The sequence below is a fragment of the Argentina silus genome, assembly GCF_951799395.1.
Source record: "Argentina silus genome assembly, chromosome: 12".
NCBI classification, from domain to species: Eukaryota; Metazoa; Chordata; class Actinopteri; order Argentiniformes; family Argentinidae; genus Argentina; species Argentina silus.
In genome coordinates this window covers 14,398,882-14,423,749 of record NC_139666.1, presented here as the reverse complement: position 1 = coordinate 14,423,749, position 24,868 = coordinate 14,398,882, and the positions used below count along the sequence as shown (strand labels likewise).

General features: G+C 45.3%; 1 protein-coding gene across 5 annotated transcripts in view; it reads right to left on the bottom strand.

Annotated features, from left to right (window-relative positions):
• erbb4b (erb-b2 receptor tyrosine kinase 4b) overlaps window positions 1–24,868 on the bottom strand; it is a 193,040-nt gene that overhangs the window by 99,792 nt on the left and 68,380 nt on the right. For all 5 annotated transcript variants that reach the window (XR_014554531.1, XM_083681567.1, XM_083681568.1 and 2 more), the window contains exon 2: window positions 3,889–4,040. Coding sequence is in view for 4 of the 5 variants with exons in the window: in XM_083681567.1 (XP_083537693.1) it covers window positions 3,889–4,040 (152 nt within the window). In the remaining variant the exon portion in view is untranslated. The remainder of the gene's footprint in view (window positions 1–3,888; window positions 4,041–24,868) is intronic.

Genomic DNA, 24,868 nt, shown 5'->3' with positions numbered 1-24,868 from the left:
AAATGTCAGCTCCGCTCCTCTGTACTCTCCAGACTCATTAACCCCTCGGTGCCCTCCTGTCCTCTGGAGCATCGGGAGCCAGGAGGACTCAGTGGGACTGTAACTTGAGGCGGTGCCTAAATTGGCCCAGCTCATTCTGTTCAATTTGGTTCTATATAAATATACCTCCGAAATGGAGTTTTAATGTTTTATTGCTCATGTTTTAATTTGACTTGCCTGTGACTTATGGCAGGAAAGCAGGTATGAGATCCTGGTTAACTGGAAACTTGCCCTCTGACTGTACCTAGGCTCCAGTTGCAAAGCTTAAGGTTAATGCCCCCCATCCTGCAGTGACTTAAACTGTCAGATGATCTGTAGCATGACACTGGTGTGTTTCCATCTGGTAGACATCATTGCGAAAGCTCAGAGTTATCTACACACAGTGGGTTAAGTGATCACTCCACATCAGAGCCATCAAAGGCCATAGTGACACCACAGCCCCTGTTCTCCAACACCAACCACTTCAGTCTGTAGACAAAAAGAGAGAGCGGAGGCATGGAAGGGGGGAGAGAATGAGAGTGATAGACCTGATGAAAGACAGAGCAGGAGAGGGGAATATAGGGAAGGAGAGAGAGAAACGGACAGAGTAAGAGAGGGAAAAGACTTGTACTTGTACTTGACCATAATGCCATGGCAACACAACAGCCACAAATATTTGTAATCAGACCCCCACCTCTGCCTCTCTCCAGTCTCTAATCGTTAAGCTAATGATGTGAAGCCTAATGGAAATATTTACAGTTTCCGTTTAGAAATGATAGCAGTACTGTATAATTAACACCATATCAGTCCATTAAACACTACAGGGACCACACATGACCCAAGCAGGGGACTGATTGCGGGCTAAACTATCTCTTTCTATGAAAGGAAGATTGTCTATACTAAAGGTTCATTGCTACAGTACATCATGCACTGGTGCTATGCAGAAGTCAATCTATAGCGTTGGTGGGCTAGCGAAGGGAGGACAGGAAAAGGAAAGTTGTAGGGTCATACATCCAGACATGGGTTAGACATGACATCAGAGAATGGTGGAAGCCTTCTCTGATGTATTTCTCCTTAATGCCATATTCATAAGACTGATTAAACCATAAGGAATGGAAATGTGTTATGCTAAAATGTAGAATGATGGGTATAACCTGTCCTTATTACTGTATGTGTACAACAACAAATTCAGTGCACACAGGATGCAAGATTTCATAAATGTGTGTGCAAACATACATTCACAAATAATTCAGATTCAATAGACATGTACAAAAAAATACTTTGGGGCAGAATTACAGTTATTAATCACATCGGGGGGACTTGATTCATCAGCCGTAGAGGCAGTTTAGAAGATGGACTCAATTTACTGCTAAAGCTGTTCTGGGCTTTGGGAGGCAGCCATCAATCTTTGGCTATCTTTAAAAGGAAGGCAGAGCAGAAGCATCAGTTTCAATCACCCATGAGACAGCCAGGAAGCTGCTAGCTAGCTTGTTTCTCCCCCCTCCTCCCTCTCCTCCACCTCAAGGTGAAGTTTTCCTCCTCTGACGCAGAAGCCCCAGGGAAGCATGTTATTAATGTGTTTTTAAAAAAATAATAATCTTCCCAAAAATACACACCGTACCTTGGCCTGCTCCCTAGCTGTTTGGCACCCTGTGTTCCCCATTAGCATGTTCAATTAACCCTCATTAATTGTGAGTCTTTAAGAATCTGGAGGACCTGGCACACATGTCGCCACGGGGAGCCATTTTGTAAACGAGCAGCCTAGGTGGTCATGTAAGGCAGTAAAGGGCCTTGTCTAGAGTCTTGTAACTCAGGGCCAACAACCCTCTGTCAGCTACTGTAGGCTACCCTGTTGTTCATCCCTTGGAGAGTTGTATAGGTTGCTAGCTGCAGCAGATGATTGTTCTGGCCTGGTAGAACCTGCTTCTGCAGAGCTGAGCTATAATCATACTTCAAGCAGCACTGCCTCCACCCTTACCCGGTGTCCCTGTGGGTCTATTACCACGGCAGGGGGGCAATGGTAACACTGCACTCTACATCACTCTACTCTGCATGCACTTTAGGTGTTTTGTTTTTCGTCGCGGGGGGTAAGACGATATAGTTATCAGTATTGTTTAGTGGAACATAGAGGGTTTAAATGCCTCTGTGTTGTTTTCCTGCACCCTGGTCTGTTCTCCTGTGCCACGCTGCTTTTTACATAACATGGCCTCCCTCTAAAGCTCTGGAAAGACATACAGTAGGCTATAACCCTCTGTTAGCTTTTACTACGGTAACTAAACTTGACAAATACCGTGGTTTGGGGAAAAGAGGACAAATAAACAAAACCAACAACAATAACATACAAACAATACCATCCCTCCACAGTCCACCTTACTGATAGAACTTCATAACACACAGATATACTGTACTGTAAGGATGTTGATGAGCAGATTTCACTCCAAATATCAGTAAATAAAAGATACCCAGGGCTATAATTTAATGTAAAAAACAGTCTGAGCGCAAACACAGGTGCTGTCGGGGGCGCTGACAGTGACACTTAGGAGGGTGTGGCTGAAATCCAAGTGCTACTTTCAAGGCTCGATTTTTCAACACACATGATGGCACTTTGTCATGAACACGGCTCTTTTTGCTACTGCTGCTCCACCCACATGAGCGCAGGCGAGACAGTGCTACATGTACTGTAACATGAAAATGGATTTCATTCCATTCCATCCCATAGACTATTTCCTAGAGCGCTTACAGACCGACCACACACACCCCACTGCAATACACCCTTTAATACAGTTTGCGGCCCAGCTTCCCCCAAATGGAATGAAATCAATTGGAGGTGGTTGGTGGTATTAGAGCAGGGAGCATGCCTTGGGTGATGTGCTTGAGCGGTAGGGCAGCAGAGGTCAGCGGTAGCAGCTGAACACACAGAATGCCAGGCTGTTTTTCCTTCCTCCAGTAATTCCTGTACACCCGCTCTCTGGCTTTCCCCTGACCTCTCATTACCCCGTCATTATTTCTCTGGGCCTTAGAGGGTGGGGGCTGTCACAGAACCTGACGTGGGAGTGTGTGTGTGTGTGTGTGTGTGCGTGTGTGCGTGTGTGTGTGTGTGTGTGTGTGTGTGTGTGTGTGTGTGTATGTGTGTGTGTGTGCACGTGTGTGTGCGTGTGTGTGTGTGCACGTGCACGTTCATGCGTCCGTGCGGGCGTGTGTGTGTGTGCATGTGTTCATGTCAGCGATCCCATCCTCCACCCCAGGTCTGATAGATTATAGACATGGTTCTACAAACTACACACATCTCCTCTATACATATGTATTGTTCTGTTCATCTCTCTCTACCTCAAACTACCCTCTCAGCACTCTCATTAACATATATTCTGAATCTCAGTCCAGTTATCGTTGATGGGCCTTTAATCAAAGAGGATATGGATTGCGTTGAATAAGAGTGATTAAACATTCCACATCCCATGATGCCTCACACCAGTCTACAGAGAACATGGAGACAATCACAGTGGCTGGTACTCAGCTGAAGAGCAGAAGGAGAGGGCCGTGATTAGGGCTAAACTCATTGAGGATGCAGGGTCTAATCTCTCTGTTGATTGCCTAGAGCATATCTGATAGAATATGATGTGAATAGGTTCAGCAAGGTCATATGGAAACTCATAGTCACCTTGCAAAGTTCATGGAATACTGAACTTATCAGTTACTTTTAGCATACAAGAGACATGGACACAGTATCATTATTACAAAGTTATTGTGCGACAGTATCTACTGTACTGTATGAAATATCTGCACATGGAATATATGGAGGTGCAGTACAGTATGTTTCATAAATACATTAGGGAAATAAATCAAGTTAGAAGAGGATTTATCAGTGCTTACTTTGAGGAAAGAGAGGTCTCGGCTGCGGTCGATGCTGGTGATCTCCAGGTTCCCCATCACCACCTCACAGTTGTCGTAGTATTTGCGCAGGGTGCGGTACTGCTGCTCCAGATCCGACAGGGTGCTCAGCTTGTTCTCTGTGCCGGCGCATACTGCAGAGGGAGAACAGGGACCGGAACATTGACGGAACGTTAGCGCGACATGTTATTATACAGGTCAATGTTCTTTAACATACATTACAGCACGCTGAACCAAGACCTGACATGATCAAAAGGAAGTCAGTGTAATTGGCCTCCGAGAACCTATTATACAGTATAATCTGATGCCTGTCAAAACATACAATGCCTTCGAAAAGCATTCAGACACGACACTTTTTTTTTTTTTCAGACACTACACCCTACACTTTTTCCACATTTTGTTGTGTTATAGACTCAATTTAAAATGGATTAAATGAAAAGAATTTGCCATCAATCCACACACAATACCCCAGAATGACAAAGCGAAAACTGTTTTTTAGAAATTTCAGTATTCAATACAGTACATGAGGTATTTCTGTATTTCAATTTTAATACATTTACTGAAATTTAAAAAAAAAATAGTGTTTTCGCTTTGTCAACACAACAAAATGTGGAAAAAGTGAATTGGTCTGAATACCTTCCAAAAGCACTGTATATCTGATAAAACGTAGGTGGAGTACGTCTATGTAAGAGGTGTTAGTAACTGGATTTGGTAACGGTCATCTCCATACATCATCACTTGATCAACAAATAGGGGTGTTAGGCTGAATGTCAGTCCCTGGCTAGTGAGCTGTGAACTACAGCTGTGCTGGCTGGCTGGCCCAGCCTGGCCTGACTAGTGAGGCAAGCCCTCAGGCACACAGGACATATGAGTCCCCTTTAGCTATTGCCCAGGCAACTCACTTGACAAGTAATTAAACTCAGCCATTTCCACTCATCAAACACCTTACCCCCACGACCGACACCAGCCATCTGCCCCATCAGCTGGTGCTGCCCGCCAGTTCACACACACACACACACACACACACACACACACACACACACACACAAGCATACTCATCATATAAATATACACACAAAAACAATTGCACAAATGCACGCATGCACACACAAAAACACACACACACACACACACACATGAATGAATGCACACACACACACACACACACACACACACACCTCATAACCTCCACTTCATTGCAGGCTTATTGTATGGGCACTACAAGGTACAGGTAAATGAATAGGAAATGTTGCTTGTATTCAGCAGTAAGATGGGGTGAAAAACAAAACAGAGACAGGCACTTGTGATGTATCCTGTCAATACAGCCTTTGCCACATTACCATTCAATTCCAGCCATGTTGTCACAGTGGGTTTCTTTAGCCACTCCACAGGGTGTGACAGGGGTGACAGGTCCCTCACTGAGTTCTGTCACACAGTCACCCATGAACTGCCACCACCATCAGAATGCATACAGTACCTGTCTCTTTGCATACAGCTTTCTTCAAACATCTTTCCTCAATTTTATGTACCTTTTTGAGACCCTGGCAGATTTGTCTTCTAAACTCCCCCTCACAGCTAACAATAAAGGCAACGGCTCTCAAACTCATATCCCCTGCCTGTATTAGCACTCTCAAGCCAAACTTTCATTCTATTTCCTATTTATTTCCCCTCCATTACCCCTCTAAAATGGATGAAAAAAGACTTGCTTCAAGGCAACATGGGCTATAAAGACAAATGAGATCTTGTTCAAACAATTTCTCCTAATCCGATATTAGATTGCAAGAGGATCTTAGCTGCATACAGATCTTACCAGGGAGTAAATGTGAACAGATAGCAGGTAGTATGCAGCTCAGGTGTGATCTATGGTTGGGCTGGCTGTTTTCAATAACATTTAGCATGAAATAGAGGGTGGGATGGATCATAGAGATAGAGGGGGGGCAGGGTTGCAGTAATAAACAGTTATTGCACCCTCTGGGCACCCGACATTACAGAAGCATTGTGGGGATGTGCAGTCTCCACACACACACACACACACACACACACACACACACACTACATTTTTACTGCATCTCAACCTGCTTTTTCCCAATATCACATAGGTAAAGAAAATGTAAAAAGGCGCTAAGGGAATATGTTTTCATTTCCACTTGTGATCTCAAATGAAAGCCTACAGCTGTGTGTGTGTGTGTGTGTGTGTGTGTGTGTGTGTGTGTGCGTGCGCGCGTGTGCGTGTGTGCACGTGTGCATGTGGGCAGGGTGTACTGTATGATTGAAGTCCAGACATACAGTAGTTTCCTATTCACTGCATGATAACCTCCATTAGAAATGCTGACTGTATGAACAGTAAACTACTATATACTGTAGCATGGTCAAATATCTGCTGCTGCCATATTGTATATTGTGCGTTGTCTTCATCTCTGATAATCACTCAGCTAAGAAAATGACACATGCAGTATAAAGCAATAGGTGGCCTTTAGTGCGTGGTGTCACCTGTATCTTTAGGTTGTTTCATGAAGAATTGAATTGTCATATTTTTTTGCAAGCACAGCTGACAGCTTTGAACAAAATTTCTTCCCTTAAGCATTCATTCCCAAAAGTGAAAAATGTCACTGAGGCACAACGTCTTCATTTCTGTGGCTTTGTTCCCCCATTTGTCGACTGAGACTTGATTTAATTTCTTCTTGGGGATTTCCATTTCAGAAATGATGGATTGAGGCAATGCATCACAATTCAGCATTTCTTCATAGCCTATACTTAATTAATTGGACAATTATAAGCCTAAGGTAAAATCCATGTCTGGGTCAGTGTATGTGTGCTGGGGTTTACACAAATACTGTGTTTTTGTATATACGCATATGTAAAATCTGCACAATGCTTGACACATCCCTGCTACCTAAGATCATTCAAAATGGATTATTGTGCTTTAAGGATGATTATGACATCTTATTGAACATGGTCATACAGTATGTAAACAAACACAGATGGCATTTAATGTCATATCTCTGAGATTCACTCACTGTCCTCTAAGCATTGCAGTACAGCAGTGCGATGAATAACAGATTGAAGCACCTTCACTGCTCTGTACAACTGTCACTCTAGAATCAAAGATACCATATATTCAAACATCTGCTGGGTCAGAGAATGTTGATTGTGAAAGTTGTGATGAGTAAACAGACAAATGTTCAATCTTTTGATTTACCGTGAATAAAACTAAATTATGAAGAGAAATTCAATCTGCTCTGCACTCCCACTCGACAGAGAAAATCTATGACACCGCTGATTGATTCATATTTTGTTCATGAACCCGATATTTCATTTCAGCCCTGCATTCCCTTGCATGCCAAAACAAACGTGATTCACTTCCATCACCTAACCATATTCATTTAATCAGAGAAATAAAACACCTTCCGTCTCATGCCGACGCATGTAAACAAACCTCTTCATCAACCCATAATTCCTCTGACTTCCTACTCTAAATTTGAAACAGCAACAGGATGGTTCTTAAACCTCTGATACATACCATTGTCTCACACAAAGAGTAAGGACTCTCAAGGACTATCATAACCTACAAAAATGCTACAAAATGCATGTTCTCTTCAAACCACAGTGTTTTCCAAAAGTATGGCAAAAACACAAGCAGAGAAAGTGAAGGGTGGATTTGTCCAGGGGAGTGCAGGAGCTGCTTGGCTATTATCTTCAGATTACAAGTGGGGCCGATCTGCCCTCCTGCTATGTCACAGTGAATAATCACTGCTACTCTCTGTCTCTCTGTCTCTCTCTCTCTCTCTCTCTCTCTCTCTCTCTCACTCCAAAGCCCTCTCTTCTTCTCCATCCTCCCTTTCTCATTCTCTATCAGTCACATCTTCCATGGAGCAGATTAGGCTATATCCAGTGAAATGTTCCCCAAATGCGGTGGCATAGATCCTCAGAGTCTTCAGCAGGCACACGGCGACAGACCCATGAGGCATCAGTCACTGTCACACAGCACTGATAGCACCGGGGCGGGAGCCTGCCACCAACTGTAGATAGGTCTATCTATGTCCCCGTGACGAAACAAATCTAGAGTGTGTTAAATGTTCAATGTTTGAGAAGCACCACAAACCGCCGCTGCATTTTCATCAATTTCATTTGATATTCTATAAATATCCTCTGTGGAAAATTGCCCCTCCTCACATTTTCTCCCTCTCAGTCAATTAATTTCATATAACACAAAATGACATCATCAATAGTGCCTGTGAGTTTATTGAACACCAATAAAGCGAAGAGATAGACCAAGTCTCAGAGGCCTGTTGGCCCTCATAGTCATGCCTGAAAAGGTCAAACCAATAGCCAGTAACTCACTGAATTAAATAAAGTTGCAAATGTCACTTCCTCGAGTAAACACTGTCGATACCTCAGTTTGGGGTACGTGCCTGGAGTTGGAAGTGAAATTGGGCTTTCCTTTCCCTTTCTGCTTGCATGATATGGTGATCATCAACATGGAGGGGGAACATTAAGAGGACTGCACTGGCCACTCATAGAAAACTCTATTGCCTCTGCCGTGGATGATCAAGTTGCTTGGGTAAGTATGAGTTACAAGCTGCAGTGCCCTGTGCAATCATGCCCTAGATTAGTGTCCATCTGCTGAGCAGCTTATACCAATGCCAAGGGGAACAATAACGATGTGTCTGTGTGTGTGTGTGTGTGTGTGTGTGTGTGTGTGTGTGTGTGTGTGTGTGTGTGTGTGTGTGTGTGTGTGTGTGTGTGTGTGTGTGTGTGTGTGTGTGCGCGCGCGATGACCGTGTGGTGGGGGGCACTGGCTGGTGGTCCATGTGGCCATTGTCACCACAACACCTGGAAATTGGCTGCCTGGTTCAATTACATAAATCTGTTCCTGGATGGAGCCCACAGAGCCCACAGAGTAAATGGTTTCTCAAAGCCACAAAACTAAGCCCAGAAAAAAGGCATTTTAAATGCTATCGCCACCACAAGCTGTATGGACATGAAACTTGCAAGCGTGCAGCTGCAGATCTGTGACCAGTGAGCAGTTGCGATGAGAGAAGATTTTAGAGAGAACAATTTGGCATAAAACATCTAAGAGGGAATTCTTTTGTGAATAGGTTTCTGTGCACAACCAATGTAAAATATGCTGTAGGTAAAACGACGATAACACTCTCACTCAAAAATGAAAAGGGTTCTTCCTTGTAATGACTAATGCTACTAGAGCAAGTCAAGAAGGAGCATTTTGTCCTATTTGCAGACAGGTGAGGGCCTGCTTCTGGATTTTCTCAAACAGTATCTAATGGGTCAAAGCCCTTCAAGTGTGTCTTCCATAGATAGTTTTAAACATGAGGGCTTGTGTAGAGAGCAGGGGCAAGAAGCAGTAAGCAGGAGGTGGTGGGTGGGGGATGTTAGAAGAATGTTATCAGAGCTGTCATGCCAAGAGATGAAAGAGGTAGGCTGTCTATTTTGGGAAGAGCAGGAGCAACACACACACACACACACACACACACACACACACACACACACACACACACACACACGCACGCACACACACCTCCACCCCCTCTATTGGGTTTCCCAGCCCCCACCACTGCCTGGGGTCTGGAGAGTATCACCATGGATACAGGTCAAGAGCTGTGTGCAGCACACTGATACGAGTGCAGTGACCCCCAGGGTGTCTCTCTCTTTCTCTCTCTCTCTCTCTCTACAACCTCGTGGTCTCTGGGACCTTTGGCCACGCGTCCGGGCTGATCCCAGCCTTCAATATTCAGCTTAGAGCCGGCCAGGTCAGACATGAGCGAGCAAACCACGGCACACACCTTATTACCCATAATCCCCGCCCCCCCCCCCCTGTCTCTCCTTGACTGACCGAGCTGCTGACACTGGGTTAAAGAGAAAGCCTTTTCTCTGAGCAGCATAGAGAATGTGGCAGGTCAAAAGTCACTTATCCCGAGCTTCCACTGATCCTGACAAGAATTCAGAGGGAGTTTGCTGTGAGTTTATCAACACAGAGCCCCAAATGGATTACTACAAATATGAATGGGAGTTGTATCGAAGCTAAGACTCGCTTCCCGAGAATTATGGAGTGATATGTCTATCTCTATTGATTTCTTACTCTATGAAGGCAATTATTAGTTGTATTAAATCCTTGGCTTAATTCTGAGTCTGTTCCCTTAAATCAAAATGTGTAGACACAGAGAGGTGGGGTATGTCTGTGAGGAAAGTGGGTGGTCCGTTAGGAACCAGGTCTCTTTTGTACAGCATACATGTTGTTGTTGTTGTTGTTGTTGTTGTTTAAACCCAATGACACTGACCTGGAAATAAGTAAAGGTTAAATGAAAGCAGGTAAGAGAGGACATGTAGGCCTAGCATCCTACTCAGCTTTTTCCCTGTCATGCTCTCTGACCATGACCACATTCAGCGGTGTGACTGCCCGCGAGGCTGTGGTGGTCATTGCTAGGCTGATCGCACACCAACCCAGCTCTCATAGAGCTCCTGGGCATGTCACGTCCTGAATGTGTATTTCCAAGACTCCCCAAGGGCTTTCACTGAGCTGGAGGTTCCCTTCGCTTAGAGAGCTTCAGCCTTGAGCCACTAAATCATCAGTTTGTTTGGGTGTCTCCATTGACGTTCGACTTTACCGGCGTATAGAGTCAATATTCATTCAACACTATGCAACAATGGACATTTACAGCATCAAATATCAGTGTGCAGTGCATATTGTGTGTAAATAGCAGGTGTGCACATCAAGTACTTGTAAAGCAAGCTCCACCCTATAATGATCAACAGTCTCAGAAACGTCCTTCATGACCTTGAGTGTTACCTGTGGAAGGTCCAGCAAAGGGAGTGACGGAGGAAAAGGTAGGATTATATCATATTTAAAACGCCATCATCCCAGCCCCGGGGAGACTTAGTCCGCCGCACACCCTGCATGGAACTTAGAGATATCGCCACCAGTATTTAAAGTCCTGCCAGAGGGACAGGGTGGCTCTTTTTAGGCAAAGCTGTGTGTGTGCGTGCGTGCGTGGGTGGGTGCTTGCATGTGTGAGTGTGTGTGTGTGTGTGTGTGTGTGTGCAAGGGGCTTTAAGCAAACCTGGAAATCCTGCTCCAGATATCCTGTCCACTTCCAAACCCCTCGGTGCAGAGACAAACCCCAGAGCTGAACCGGCACATTCCCATCACCGTCTCCACACTGCCACCGGTCTCAGAAATCCACTCTCACTGCCACACCACTGATCTGGCTATAAATCACACCGTGGCTTGAGAGCAAACATATTTACGGTGTGTGAACCTTCACTTACCACTAAACTTGTGACCTTCTCCTCTCTACTTACATCATACTGCTGCCCTTATGGAAACTATTCTTCCGCTCACAAAGCCCTGTCACAGGGTCAAAATATAGAATATAGCCTTCATATTCGTACTGTATCATATCATTCTAATACCAAACTGATGTCATGGTGTTCTGATGTCTTTCCTTGCTTTCTCTCTCTCCCCTCTCTCTCTCTCTCTCCCCTCTCTGCCCCCCCCCCCCCCCCCCCCCCTCTCTCTCTCTCTCTCTGGAGGCTGCAGGTCACGTGACAGCCTACAACCCCAGTGTGAGTGAAACCTCTTCTGATGGTTTTTACACCACATTCACGACGCCCGAGCTCCCGCCATTAATTATACCGGCGGGGTGGTCAAAGTGTCGCAGTGTATCCTTCATGCTCAGAGCCCGCCGTGTGCCCCTTGTGTGGTCCCCTCCATGAATCTTAATCTCGTATCCAAACAGTTGTCATCAATTATACTGGCTGCTGCCACTGACTCCTCCCCCCGCCTCCATGTTTCCCCATTAAAAAAGGTGCTCTTTTCCTGCCGTCTGTGTGTCGATAGAATTGCCTCGTCCGTTTTCAGACAACATGATTTCTCAGCGGGCTCACACACGGCGGATATTGCATTGTGCAATGCCACAGGTGGAAGACATATTTGTGTGCGTGTGTGTGCGTGTGCGTGTGTGTGTGTCTGTGCGTGTGTGTGTGTGTGTGTTTGCGCGTGTGCGTGTAACTAATGGCTCGTCCCAGTCAATTTCCTCTAGAGCGTAAGCACTGTACTGCCAGCACTGTACTCCAGATCCTCAAGAAAACAACTGTATTCAAAGGGTTTAAGAGAGAACATGGAGCTCTTACCAGAGGGGTTTTTGCAGCATGTACATCGATTTGTAGTTCTTTCAACCACAGCTCTTTTTGTGGTTGATATGAGAATGTGTGAATAATGTAATATGGAGCTTTGACCTGAAGAGCCAAACCCATTCCGAGCAACAAACGCATGATTAAATCAATCTCAGTATGTATGCTCTATACAGTTGCTACCAGACATAGGAATCTTCCCCTTTCAAAATGGCAGACTGCAGCCGTTTAACATGATTAGCCAGTCAACACATTCAGCACACCCTCACCTCACACGTGACATTGATGTTCCCCACTGGCAACATACATGCTATGGTAATTTATTATTAAAGTACCAGGCGTATGACGGGAGGCAGTCGCACCACCTTATTCTTGGGTTTATTAAATGCGAGCGATGGCCCTGCTAGGGGAGAGGGCTTCTCAGCAGATGTCTTAATGGAAGCTCGATTGTCTCTTGTCTCTTCCATCTAAAGTATATGAGACGGTGAATGGGGAGGCTGTCTGTGGTCTCAGTGACACGGCCCCGCTGTCTCTGTGGCCCGTTTTATCATTGGAAACTGGCTGTGACTTGTTGACTACCAGCGTCCTTGCATCCCTCCTGGCTCCTCTGTATTCCTTTTATTTGTGTAGTGGCTGCTCCGTTGATCACGCCTCAGATCGATTATAATTTGTTTTAATGCTGAGCAGTGTAAATAGCAAGGCCGTTGACATTTAAGAAGATATACTGGTGCGTATCCCACAAGCAATGCAATCAGAAGAAATAAGGAGAGCGAATTATAAGGACTGTAATGTACAGTGTTTGTCTTTATTAGGGGAGAGTGCAAATCTGGTAATATAATATTGCACTCAACAATAAATTGTGAGGTGGTGTTTGGACACTGGGAGTGTTTGTGTGTGTGTGTGTGTGTGTGTGTAAGGGTGGGGGTGTTGATGAAGTGCTGGGCTGCAGGGGGAATGGACCAGAGAGAACTCTCTGAAACAAGTCTCTGGTGAGAGACCTTCTCTGTATAGTTCTGCATAGTACTGTTCATTCCTTACTTCAAGTGAAATCTTCAAAGCTCACTGCGACCAGGCATTACTTTCGCACATACTGTATAACACAGACAAAAAGAGGCAGTGTCATTAAAAACGCCAGAATTTGTGGTCTGGGGTGGTCCAGTGCACACATATGCCCATGTCTGCATAGGTTTGAATCTGGCCCTGCTGACATACCCTCTCATCCTCACTTTCCTCTTATTCGTCACTATAAGATATATATAATAAGATTTATATAATATAAGATTGGGACTGCCACCCCCCCCCCCCCAAAAAAAAAGAAAAAAGAAAAAAAAGGCAGAATTCTATGAAAAAGAGTTCAATTAATGTGGTAAGCATTTATTTGGGTTTTGGCTTTGTGGTGAATGACGTTACTCTTTTGAGCATATGGCCTTCTCAGTTTGAGCTTGCTTTACTGTATTTCCAAATGCAGGATGTTGCCAGTTAATCAGCCGGTTTGATCTCCCTCTAGGTGCTCAACTGTGTCCTAACAACTCTAAAACACAACAGGAGACTGAACGTTAGTTAAAGGCAACAGGAGACTGCTTCTGTTTGTCAAGTATCACACTATCACACCTCTGTTAAAATGTCATCGCAGCAAAACATTGAACTGGGTCAATTATTCTTCCTCAGAAATGACCACCAAGACAAACTAAAGCAATTCAGAGCAGTGACTAAATTGAACCTACTCCTTTTAATTGAATAAGAGCTCTGGCATGAAAGGATGTTGATGGATGCCTACTTTATGCTCTAATGATAGGGCCTTAAGCATAAACACCACCGTCCAATGAACTCAAGCACAGCCCACTTCCACAGCCTTTTTCATTGCATGCTGGCGGTGTTTGTTAATAAAACATAGCGAGGAGATACATCTTTGTTAAAGGTGCGTCTGGGTGATTCTGGAATTATTCATTAATTGTGTTGCTGCGTTGTTGTTGTGTAATTGTTTACCGTGGTCTGGAGTGTTCATTTTCTCTACATGGACAGATAATGTTGTTTTCATTCCCCTAGTGAGGCTATTCAGTGGCCACATTTATTATCCACGGTGACGTGCGAGGCTTATTGAACATCAGCATGCAATTATCTTTGATGGTCTAACTTTCTCTCAGTTGATAATACTCAAACACTGCTCGGTGTCCTGCAGAGGGCATTTAGGGTGCCTCCACTACTGAGGTGCGGGCTATGAGTTCTTTAGTACACCAGAGAGAGAACTTGATTGACACTTGCTATGACGATGACCATAAAACGGTACGCCTGCCATCAAACTGGATTGTAAAATGTAAACTGTTAAAGCAGCGGAGCAGATACTGTGATTAAAATAGCAACAAATTCAAAGCTCTTATCCAAAGATCGTTACTCAACGAGAAAATTGAAAGGGGGGGGGGGGGGACACACACACACACATCACTCCCCTCACCCCTCATTACTACCCTCAATCCCACTCACACCTCGACGGAGAAGGAGCCTGGGCACGTATGCCGTGCTGATTCACGTCTCCATGTGTGCTCTCCTCCAGGGAGCAGGCATGTTCCACCACCCAGGAGCCCAGATGCCCAGAAACCCAGGAGCCCAGGAGCTGCAAATCTTTTTCTCCAGGCTGAGGTCGGCCCACTCACTTTTACTGATTACTCCTGAGCTACTGGCCTGGTTAAATGAGAGAATACAATTAAAGAGAGAGAGAGAGAGAGAGAGAGAGCTCTCTATGTTCCTTATCCAAGCTCTCCTATCAGAAATCAATAAACAGCTATGTGCGTGAGAGGAAGGAGATCAAGACTATTGGTGATGTTGTCAGGCCTGATCGCCTCTTTACATCTTGTTCACCAGTGGGGTGAAGCTAACCTTGGCGTTGATTGCAATGCTGACTAATTAAGTCTTGCAGCACTTAGCTGTTGTTAGCACTGCAGCTATCAATCTAACATTGCTTTTCCATTCGGAAATAATGATAAGAAAAAGAGACCAGTCGTGTCAGCCTGAAGGAGAGGTACAGTATGCTAAGAAGGGTTAGTTGGAGACAGTTGGATGCAGACAGGGCTGGGTGCTGAACAGCAGAATGACAGGTCATTGGGCCTAGGTCGCTCCACCCTCCCACACACTGAGTCAAGGGAGATTGACCTGCAGGGAGTGTGCAAGTCAGAAAAGACACGGGTTAGAGAAAAGAGACTGTCCAGGGGTGTCAGGGGTGTCAGCAAGGGAGTTTAGTTATCAGTGACCCCCTCCCTGTTAACAGGCTATTAACCTATAGCAGTGAGCAGAGAGTAGAGGAGAGAGAGAGAGCTCTGGGCCACAGGGGGAGAATGAGTGGAGCACTTTTAATCTCGGTGCAGTTCAGTCCTGCAGCTACACAGCTAGACACCTCAACCCTGCCCCTTATCCTCAAATGGGACTGATGCCAAGACTGTGCTACAAGGCCTCCCTCCTGGCCCGCGCTGAAGGTAGACACAGTGGTACAAAAAGAGCCTTTATGAAATCACAGCACGTCTACAAGGACCCAAACGATGCACACTCAATTTGGAGAACAACAAAGAAGAATGACAGTAGAAGCCAGGGCCAAGTTATATCTACAGTCATCAAGAGACAAGTCAGAGCAAGTGCTTACCTGGTCAACGATGACACGCACGCACGCACGCACGCACGCACGCACGCACGCACGCACGCACGCACGCACGCACGCACGCACGCACGCACGCACGCACGCACGCACGCACGCACGCACGCACGCACGCACGCACGCACGCACGCACACACACACACACACACACACACACACACACACACACACACACACACACACACACACACACACACACACACAGGCATAATAGGTGAGGATGAAGGGGGGCAACCTGCCGAACCAATAATTGCAATATCCCCCTCGGCTGATGGTAGTTATGTTTCCTGACACAAAATTAGGTGCTAATGAAAAACAAGTCGCAATGAATCAAGCTCAAAAGCCTCCCCCCTCCCCATCTGTTGGGGGGTGGCTAATGAAGTGGTTGGCAGAGAGGGGAGATGACTTGGGCAAGGTGTAGGATACTGGAGATGGAGTATGGAGAATGGAGGAAGGGGTGCCAAGCGCCAACTGTCCCTATGTCCTCTACTACAGCAACAAAGGCACATTATAACTGTAAGGTTTTGATGGACAATACTGAGCGCAGTAACTGGTTTTTTATTGATGGTTATCAATGGTCAGTTTATCAATGGCCTTTACGCACAGACACACACACTGTAGCCTACATACACACATGGGAGGAGATATCAAAAGGAGGCTCATTGAAAACAAGGTCTAAATAGACTAAGAGAAAAACAATGCTGTGGTTTGAGTAAAATAATAAGCCTGTGTATCGACATACAGGTGTGATGAAGGGTACGGTCTGTTCACAGGCTTCCCGTGGAGGGTCTAGCGTACAACTTTAGTGGTTCCAAAATAACACACCTAAGTACACATTAAATACATGGATACTATATAATTCTAAAAATACACAAAATAAGTATAATGAAGTAAACTTTTTTTTTTTTTTGCTTGCGTTGTCAGAACTGTGGGCGCCATGGTTAGGTTTAGCCTTCCCCAGCCCCTAATCCCTGCTGACAGTCTCACCCGCTAAACATGTTGGTTCCATGACGGAACCAAACATGACACCCACACCCTCATCTGCTGGCCCAGCCAATGGAGCTGGGTATTAGTGATGTCTGACCCCCCTGAACCAACCCTGGCCTGACAACCTCATCCCTCCCCACCCCACATCACGCTAACCCAAGCCTCCAGCCTAGCCCACCCTCTAATGACAGACACACACATCAAGATCACAGATCTCTTGTGTTATCATACTAGGAGTTTGGCAGAGCTTACATAAGAGTCCCAACCCCTCCGCTGGACTCACCAGCTAAACTGACAACATCAGTAAACACACACCAGCACAATGATGAAACAGGTCATGCAAACAAGGCTGTGTTTCAAAACACCAACCTGGTGACTGATTGACAGATATGAGGGGGGAGGGAACAGGCAGGCTATGGAACAATGCAAAACATGTAGAGAGAAGATAGGGGAGACGGATGGCCTGAGTCCTGAGATGACCTGGCTGAGAGGCATGGTGGTGGGAGGAGTGCCACTGGAGAGGAGATGCTGCTGAACATGACTGATTGAAATCAGATGGACGGATAGGAGGAGGGTGTGTCAATTGCTTGGGCGTGAGAGCCAAGTCTGTCTAGTGAAGCTGTTAAAAGGAAGCTACGTGTGTGTGTGTGTGTGTGTGTGTGTGTGTGTGTGTGTGTGTGTGTGTGTGTGTGTGTGTGTGTGTGTGTGTGTGTGTGTGTGTAGTGTATCCAATCCTATTACAGAGAAATACGTATCAGTGGGGAAAGCAATGCGATAGCAGATCGTTTGTGTGGAATGAGACTTGCAGGAAAACACACAAAGAGAACATTTAATAAAGAAGCAGCGTCTGATTTCTCCCTCACCTGGACTGATCTGAGCTGACTCTGAATTAAATCTCCAGCATCATTTACATAAACAAATCCAGACGGGCTGCAGGCACTCATGCATGCAGGAAGCTTAATCTAAGAGTAACTGTGAATAAATTTGGCTTCATGAAGTAAAAGCATGGGGATGAATAGCCACTGGATGTTAGATGCATAAGGGAGAGGGTTAAAGGTGCCAAATAAAGCTCTGCAGTGGTGTCTCATGTGGACTATCATGCTGACACGAGCCTGCTGTTTTCCATTTAGATCAACTCTCCATGGGGAAACACTTCTTCATGTTTCAGTTTTGTACAGTCACATCAATCTATTTCACCACACCAGACAGATAACACTGTTATTACACTGTGTGTGTGTGTCTGTGTGTGTGTGTGTGTGTGTGTGTGTGTGTATGTGTGTGTGTGTGTGTGTGTGTGTGTGTGTGTGTGTGTGCGCGTGCGTGTGTGTGTGTGTGCGTGTGCGCGCACGTATGTGTGTGCGTGTGTGTGTGTGTGTGCGTGTTTGCATGTGTGTGTGTTTGCCTGTGTGTGTTTGCATATGCCTGTTTTGCACATTGAATGAAATAAACGAGTGTGTTTGAGAAAGGATGGCCTCAGTGCTCTTTCATGGAGCTAGTTCCTTTGTCAGTGAGTGGTTCCTCATTTTGAATCGACATTAAAAAGTTCAGGTACACACCGAAAAAAAATATTGACCTTTCCACCTAGATGCTGCTGGAATCAACAATCAATGAATTCAGTGAATTAGGAGCTGGCAGGGCCATTGTGGTGGCTGAGGGAGGAGTATCTATGTGGGGCAATAATGAACTCAATGGCTTGTAAGCAATGTCATCCCATGGAGCAGTCAGTTCCCCCTTCCTCCACACCTCTGGGCATTAGGGCAGAAGATATTAACAACTGTGGCACATGCTTTTCAAGGACGATTAGAAATTCTGCTAGGTTTCCTAGGTTACTGCTTATACAGTGCCACATATTGGAGAGTAAAATGCAAGAGATTGCAAGGTACTGTGGGTCAGGTAAGGGGTAAGGTCATGATTATTGTTCAATGCTGTATTTCAAGTAATGTATAGAGAAGGTGTCAGAAACATTAAATAGCCTATTTTTGTTGAGTATGCCTGTGGTGTTGTTACTAACATAACGCCATATACTGTACTGTAACAGGCATTCTTCTGTGCTTTTCTCCAATGTTTGGTCTTGAAAGCAGAACAACCTAATTGCTGCCTAAGCCTCAGTGAAATGGCACAATACAGTATTGCATTAGTCATTTGGAAATGACCACTTTAACTGACCATAATAAGTAAGAGACAGTCAAATGAAATACACTTACTCGCTCTGTTATCTGGGAGAGAGGGAGAGAGAGAGAGAGAGAGAGAGAGAGAGAGAGAGAGAGAGAGAGATTGAGAGAGATTGAGAGAGAGAGGGATTTTTCAGGTGACCCTGAAAATTAAGACTGTTGTCCAAAATTGGCTGAGTGGACACACACATTTAGTAGGCATGAAAACAAATATTGCAAATACTGCCCTTGATCTGGGCCCCAGCCAAACTCCCCCATGGTACCTTCAATCTGTTTGCATTCTGGTTCTGCTTCATTAGAGGCTCCACAGAGTCAAAACACAAAGATGAGCACTGCAGAGCTGAACAGACTACAAAAACCATTATGCCCTACAGCATCGCTGAGCCTCTCTAGCCTCTTGCCGGCTTGCCAGCTTGCCAACTCCAGAGTGAGGTCCAGGAGCTGGGAGGCACGACGAGGCAGCATGGGAATGGAGCTAGAGTAGGAGCCAGTCCAGACAGCGCAGGAGGCAGCTGCCATGTTTACTCTGTTCTGAAGCGGTTGAGGCTAGTCGGATTTGACTGGGAACAACTGGCATTAGCGATGCTAATTAAGCATTCTTGCATTAGCAAGAATGTGTGGTTATGAGTGCTACTACTAGTTGCATTAACACAAATATGTGGTTAAGAGTGGTACTACTAGCATTAGCAAGAATGTGTGGTTATGAGTGGTACTACTAGCATTAGCAAGAATGTGTGGTTATGAGTGGTACTACGAGACATGATGTATGCAATAACACACAGTTCATGTAGTAGTGCAAGAGCAAAGACCAGCAAAAGGAGGTGTTTGTCTTCACTTTGCGCCACCCTCTAAATCAAACCTGAGGTGTAGTCTATCCAGCAATACAGAAGAGGCTTGCTGATGCGGTGGTTAGATCACACTAACAAGAACATTGTGTTTTTCAGACAAGAAAGCGAAGAATCGTCAGGGAAATTGAGTCAGCTCTCCCTCCAGCTCTCTTTCTCTCTATCGTACGCTTCTCTTGTCTTCTCTCTCAGCCTAATTACTCTGCTCTGTAACCTCACCGTTCTTACTCTGCTTTTACAGTTTTTGTCCAGCAGCATCAGTTGATCTTTTGTTGCAGGAGACAGCCAACAGATAAATTAAAACAGAAAACTGACATAGGGAGGCAAAAAAAAGCAGATATCTCTAATGGTAGAGTGCAAAAATCTTGGCATTGGATTATTACAAATAATACAAAAAATAAAAAACGCTGGTACAGTAGCCTCCAACATATTTTACCCAGCAATGGAACTACTACTGTTGATAGTTAAGGAGCTGCACACTGCTCCAACAAACGCCAAAGAACACCAACAAAAACACCAACGACAAACAGTGTCGGGTCATTGTGCACCAGCCATCTGCGTTTGCTGGTTGATGTTTTGTTTTTTTAGTTTGACATGGCGTTCGTTGGAGTTGGGGAACTTGAAACTTTCAATTTCAGAACATCCAGGAGACCTGGAAAGTGCTTTGTTTACACTGGGTGTGTGTCAGACGAATTCAATGAAAGCGAGAGCCTCCCTCCCTCCCTCCCTCCCTCCTCCCACCACCCACTTACCAGAAGGGTAGTAGAGTGTGAAGAGGGCCGGGTGGTGGCTACTGATCCCATTACTGAACCTGTTTTCCCAGGGCAGGGGTCAAGTGGCTGGAGCCTGCCCCACAATAAAGACCAGGGGGAGGGGTCGAGGCAAGGCGGGGGTGGGAGGGGGTCTACAGCAGAAGATACAATCCCTTGCTCATAGAGGGAGATCTACAGGGAGAAGAGTGGACTAGAGGATTGATAGATGGACTGCTACAGTCTATCTGGACATCTATCTGGACTCTACCTAGGGAAGGATTTGTGAGAAGAACACACATTTCAAATAAATACAGCTAGTCCAGATAAACTGTTCTTCTCTTTTTGAAGGACGACTGTGTATTATATACTTCGCTGGGTTCTGCTCAGATAAAGCAGACTCACAGACAGCCCAGCCCAGACAATCATTTGTCTCCTAAATGGCGTGTAGGAAACAGACTGCCCTCTGTGATATGAATCCATCATAACATAGCCGAGAGTACAGCAGCCAACAGAGGGGGAAACTAAGACAAAATGGTCTGTTTACGGTCATAGAGCCACAAACAATTTACCTTGCCTCCTATCAAAGTTCCCTTCCTTCTCCCTGCTGCTCAGTGCCCTGCACATTGTTGACACCGCACTGAATGTACCATTCATGGAATCGTTCACTCCATTCTTCTACTCATGCCACTGAATGGTCTTTATAGTTGCTTTGTGAGTGTTTCTTTCACATTGCTTCTACAGTACAGTACACACAAACATTGGTCACAAAGATAAAATGTAGCTCGTGTTTTTCAGGACAATGAAAAGGAGTGATACAGTTAATACCCACATATCGCTGAGCTGAAAATCCATGATCTCAATCAAAAGCAAAACGAAACAAACCCAAAAAACAGTAAAACATACAAGCAGAAGATAAAGACAAATGTAATTGTTTCATAGGGAAAAGTGTCATCAAAATCCTGTTAATTGTGTCCATCGTACACACACATCAGTTGCAGATACTCCTACTCAGGGGAGACTGGTGGAGGTAGAAATCGGTGGACGGGCTCATTAAAATGCATGGAATGGAATCAAAAAATGGTATCAAAGTTTGATATGATGTATACAAATTTGATACCCTTCCTCATTCCCATTCCAAAAATGTACAATGGAGCCCATCCTTCGATTTCTCCTCCCCAGCTCCTACTGTATGTGCTGTCCACAAGCCCTGTCAGCCCGAGGGTTTGGTGTCTTACTGTTACCAGTACACAGTGCTCCACATGTTTAAAGGGGATGGCTGGTGCTGCTCTTCCCCTGGTGAGTCTGTCTCCTGTGGCAGCTCCGTGCCTCCTCTCTCGTCTGCACAATCTGACCAAGCCATCACATCAAGGGAGATAGATGCTGGGTAGACTAGCTGTGGAACAAAGGCTGTGGGCCCTCGGTGTGCTGCTCCCACTTGAGATTAGGGCTCTCAAAGATTGGACAGACCTGACCCCCGCATAACCCAACATATGAACGACTAGACTCGTCTTCAGCTGAAAAGAAAAGGGTGGGAATTAATGCAGAGATGCAGGAGATGTGGATACTTCATGGGACTAAATCAAATGTTATTGGGGAGATATTTTGGATTGTACATACGATGCAAAGTTTAGACAAATCTGTGTAGCTCAATGCATTAGAAAAATGTGTATTTGAGCTGATAGAAATAATAGTGGTTTGAATCGTATGTATTTTCAGTGGTCCTTCACATGGCTATGCGTATCTTAAACTCCTTGTGTGTGTGTGTGTGTGTGTGTGTGTGTGTGTGTGTGTGTGTGTGTGTGTGTGTGTGTGTGTGTGTGTGTGTGCGGGAGTGCGTGCATGTGTGTGTGTGTGTGTGTGTGTGCGTGTGTGTGCATGTCTGTGCGTGCCTGTGTCTACATGTGTGCGTGTCCACTTGTTTCACAGGACAATTTTCCCAGGCTAAGTGGGTTACACAAGCCAAGATAATGTCTTAGCCTCCTCTATGGTGAATCCTCTTGACCATAAAGGCTGCATTGTCTGAGGAAAAGACCCATCTTCTTCCCACAACCCCTACATCTTCAACCATCGGTGCAGTGGGCCAACTGCTGAGAGAACACTTCCCTTATACTCCCTAGACCAATACATCAGTCAAATAATATCAGCAAATATCCAAAAACTAAAGCTTTAAAAAATATTCTTCAAATATTCAAAACCCAAAACCAAGACTAGACAAGTTATTTCATTAAAGCTCCAGTCTGTAGATTTGAGCTGTAAGAATAGTGCTAAATGGCCATGATAAATCAGTAGCGAACAGGAAACAAGAGGAACCTAATGAAGCGCTCCAAACAAAGTGCTTTCTAAAATCTGGTGTCGAGGTCGAGCACTGGCCTCAAGATACATATTTTTACGTTTCGTTTTTTTTTTCCAGGACAAATTTGCCACTGTCACAGTACTGGATATGTATGTTTTCAAATCTTCAGTGTGACCACACACAAAACTGCATGCTTCAGCTTTATCCTGCTTAAAATAATAATACATACAGTCATATAGAGTAGGCTGTGAGAGGAAATCATCTGGCTGCAATCCCAGGGATCGCCCATGATATCTCTGGCCCCATGCAGCTTCTCTCTGACTATATCAGCTCAGCTTCCTCATAGACCTCATCCACCGAACACATGACTCTCAACATCCTCAGTCTCGGAGGGTCAAGGAGTTGTTCTACTTATATCCAGATAGACTGTGTGCAGTGAGATACACAGCAAGCCTTTCCCTCTTCCATCAGCTTTTCTTTTAGCCTCACTGGGCTCTATTGAGAGTCATATGAGAGGAGACTATATCCACAGAGGATGAATGTCTCCATGTTTGTGAATCGTTGATCACAAAAAATAAATACATGAATGCATGCATACAATAGCCCTCATCTCTAAACACGGGGCCTCTGAACCTCATTATGAGCCTTCCCGCATGCATCTAAACAGACAGTCTGATGGTGTCCTGGGCAAACAGGGTGATAGACCAATGACTCATTTAACAAGCACAGCTGAGACGACAAACACAAGGTCTGCTTCTGCACCACACATTGATGTCTGTAATCTTCAACGTACGAGCCAGTGACCATGGACATGTCTGGAATGGTTAAATGACGCTACAAAAAACACACTGAACAAGAAGTTGGTGTGCTTGTCTGATGCTGCTGTCCGTTGAACAAGAGACACTCATCAACTGGCCCCCTTTTTCCCCAAAAACCTTATTACTGCGTCTGTTCAGCATGAGTGTCCTTGAGAATGTAGTTAGGACAATCAATCCTATTATTAAAGACATAGCTTTGCCATCCGTCCAACCTCAGTGCACTTTAATCAGAGTCTTCCCCTCTAAAAGCGACTGATTTGCTGAGAGGGAGAAATATTTCCAGGGTTTGTGCACTTTATGTTTCGAGGGGGGTGTATGTGAATATGCCACTCTTGCAAATTCGCTGGAACACATCTCCCAAATTTGCATGAAGTCCAAAAACTACAGAGGGAGAAGAGGCAGCCTCTGATGCTGAGCTGATTTCAAGTTCCTCAGATCAATCCCTTTGCTATGTGAGAGAACAGTCCAGAAATAAGCATGTGTGTGTGGAGCTGTTTCAATGGCTGAGGATGAATCGGATTGACCTTGGTGTCATCAGATGGAGCTTAATGTCCTGCTTTAACACGGCTGACCTTATGGCCTTTAGCCTGTGGCAGCGCAGGCACGTACACTACAGACGACACTAAGGCAAAGTCAAACGCTTTAGGGTGTCCTGAATGTCCAGAAGCAGGGTGTGAAATGACAGACTGTGTGTTGGTGTGTTCACAGTATAGTCAGTGTGTAAAGCTGGTACTAATGGGGGAGGGGAGGGGGGTGAACAAACTGTTGTCCTGGAGGTGACCTTTCCAGCACAGTGAGGAAAGGTGGGGGGGGGGGGGGGGTGGGCTGTCAGGGAGAGATACTGTACAGAGAGAGACAACCAGGCTGGCAGTGGTTCTATCACACTATCTTGACACAGGAACAAGGCATGGGGAGGGAGAGAGGTGCCAGGGTTGTGGCCATGCATGGTGAAAGTCCCAGCACCATGGCCACTGGCTCTTCCTGTGCTACATGGGGCTAAACAGGGACAACAGAGGGCTTGGCACACAGAGGATGTTAATTCACCAACAGTGGCACCATGCATGGCAAACAGAAGTCTGTCAAAGTGGAGCAGACCTCTAAGCCCGACTTTGACTTGTCACCAAAGAGCTATCACATTTGGACTGCCGGTTCAGTCCTGAGACCCGGGGGAGACACGCTGCGGTGCATCCATCTAGCTGGGTTATCTGATACACCAGCCTAACCTCCTTTTCCACTCCTCTTTCTCTCCCATGGCCTGTTCCATCTTCCAGTCATGCTAATATGTGTGGTTGAGTCGACAGTTTA